Raw genomic sequence first — 2,500 nt, forward strand, 5'->3', positions numbered from 1 at the left:
CTCTTCCCCCCAATCAGTCCAAAACATGAACCTGCAATACAGAAATAAAAAAAGATTTAGTTTTGCTGACAAAAATAACACTTACAGTTGACATGACTGAGAACGACGTATCAATATGACGAATTTTTTAGACGAAGGAAACGAGTCTTATGGCTCAAAAATCTCTTCGGTTGCACGTATTACTGAAAAAAATAGAAATTGAGAATCACGCGTTTGCGTCAAACAGCAAACGGCAAACGAAAGGCCAGCTGCTGATTATCATTAAGCATGAAATTTTCCCGTACTCTAGCTTTCTCTCTTTCGAGAAGTGGCTCGACAGTCGAAGTTAACAAGCCAGAAATGAGCGAATACTATATTTATACGTGCGGTTTCAGAGAAAAAATAGAATGAAAGGTTTGCAATTGTACGCTTACGTTGACGTTAAAGCCTCAAATTTGGTGATTTCACGTTGTTGTTATTCAGAGTACCACAAAAATACGAGATAAAATGCGTATACCGCACCTGCAGCACGATTATTTTCCTCTTTCAACCAATAAAGATTATTAGGGACTCTTAGATAGGAGAACGAGGACAACTACGAATAAGCGTTTTCCGTTCTGAGCATGCGCACTCTAAAAAATGTCAGCCTAACACCGCGGCAAAATGAGTGCGCATGCTCCGCTTCGAACACATTGATTCATTTGATTCGAGCTTTTGAGCTCTTTGTTTTTGAGTTTATTCGGCGGTGAAGGAAAAGTTCTTTTGGACCTTTTGATGATCAAGATCTCACGCTTAACATGGACTCGACAGAAAAACTAAACAGTAGTTCCGAGTTATTTCCAACGAGAAAGTCAAAGAGGTAAGCTTATTTTAGGCATGAAATATTTATTTGTTTATGTCGTTTCCATGGAAGTTATCCTTGCCAAACCATGTTTGCTCGTGTTTCGGTCACACCGTTGAAGACCTAAAAGTTGTAAATTTTAAACTGATAACATTTTTCGTTTACTGTTTTTCGCCTAAGGGCAATTCCTCTAAAAACGCGGAGGGTTTTGACAAAACAGAAGTTTTAACCTCTGACATGTGATACGAGAGCCATGGATTTTTCCTTGACCTGGTTCTCCACAGCAAGAGCAATGGTTTGTATGGTAGATGGTGATGCTCTTTCTTTTCCAGCTGTGTGGTTCTTTGCAGGACACACCAGGTTGTGGTATGATTAAATTTAATTGATCTCTAGATTTCTGTTGATTTCATTGTCCCAGTCATCTGACCTGAAGAAATCTTGTGGAAAGTGTTGATATCTGGCTGGCTGTCATTTTGACTGTCATTACTTTCAAGATGTGAGCAACTCAGTGTTTTTATCTGCATTGTTAGACAAAACCTCTTATTAAGGGAGTCAGTTAAGTTGTTTAGTTTTTCCATAAAGGGATCTTTACAAATATGGCACAGATTTCCATGTTTTTTTCAAGTATCTTAAGTGACATCTGTGCATGAAAATGACCAAGTGATAATAATATTATTGTTTTACTTTGATCAGTTTCTTTTTGTTTCTTAAACATGTATGTCATTTATTCTTATTCCAGTGCTTAAGTCTAAAACTCTTCCTGGTGTGTGTGTGCTGATCTGGTCAAACCATGCATGGCAAGCAACATTCCAGATTGTTTTCAGAGATTGTGATGAGGATTTCAGCGTTGAATATTTTATTGGTTTTGTGATGAAAAAAGCCAGGGTTGTCATTCATCTCTCATTTTTTCCTGCATGAGATCCTGCATGATGACAACAGTATTACTGCGAATTAAACATCACAGATGTGAGCATGTCAGTGATTAATACAAGATGGTTTCCAAACAGCTCTTCAAAATTGTCTAGAAAAGGGACGATAATTATTTACTTGCCACACCTTCTTAAGTCAATGTTTGAACAAGGAAATATAATTTGGTTTTTTAATTCAAGTAAACTGTCTTACTTTCATTAATACAGCTGTATGTTATTCTAGTCTTTCTCTTGCTGAGCATGGGTTTGGATATTAACTTCTGAGAATGCTCCTACTTGTAATAGTCTTAATAATGAATATACGGTACTTACAACAATAAAATTAGAGAGATATTTGAGTTACTGTATATTGTGTTTTGTGGTAACACATACCATAGTAGTTGTTGTGGTTTTTGTTGTTGAAAAGGAATCAGATAGAGTCATTGTGGGTCCAGATAGAGCCATTGTGGGTCTATCATTAGGTAGTTAAACTGGATCAGTTGTGCATGATAAAATGTTAGAGTATGAAGCAGAATGCCTCTAGTCTTGCTGGATGTATGATTACATTCCTCTCTCAGTATCTTTACACACAGGGCAAAATTTAGGCTGGATTTTTGCTGGTGCAATGCATGCAAAAGTGAAATCAGTTTGAATGGTTTCTTATTTCATTATCATGATTCTCATGTCTCCCCACCCTCATCCCAGCAAGGCTCTACAAGGTGATCGACAAAGCTGGAGGAAAAAAATAGTTACCAGCCAGCTGCAGGAAAAA

At 37.2% G+C, this 2,500-nt stretch overlaps 2 protein-coding genes across 2 annotated transcripts in view; both read right to left on the minus strand.

The window, feature by feature from the left end:
- Window positions 1–2,500, minus strand: part of LOC137969352 (low-density lipoprotein receptor-related protein 6-like) — an 81,270-nt gene that overhangs the window by 73,778 nt on the left and 4,992 nt on the right. The gene's annotated exons all lie outside the window — the stretch shown is intronic.
- LOC137969360 (low-density lipoprotein receptor-related protein 6-like) overlaps window positions 1–2,500 on the minus strand; it is a 33,548-nt gene that overhangs the window by 28,252 nt on the left and 2,796 nt on the right. Inside the window, exon 2 of the mRNA XM_068815568.1 lies at window positions 1–31. This exon is cut by the window's left edge and continues 382 nt beyond it. Coding sequence (XP_068671669.1) covers window positions 1–27 — 27 coding nt within the window. The 5' untranslated portion in view covers window positions 28–31. The remainder of the gene's footprint in view (window positions 32–2,500) is intronic.

The sequence above is a fragment of the Montipora foliosa genome, chromosome 9 (genome assembly GCF_036669935.1).
Source record: "Montipora foliosa isolate CH-2021 chromosome 9, ASM3666993v2, whole genome shotgun sequence".
NCBI lineage: Eukaryota > Metazoa > Cnidaria > Anthozoa > Scleractinia > Acroporidae > Montipora > Montipora foliosa.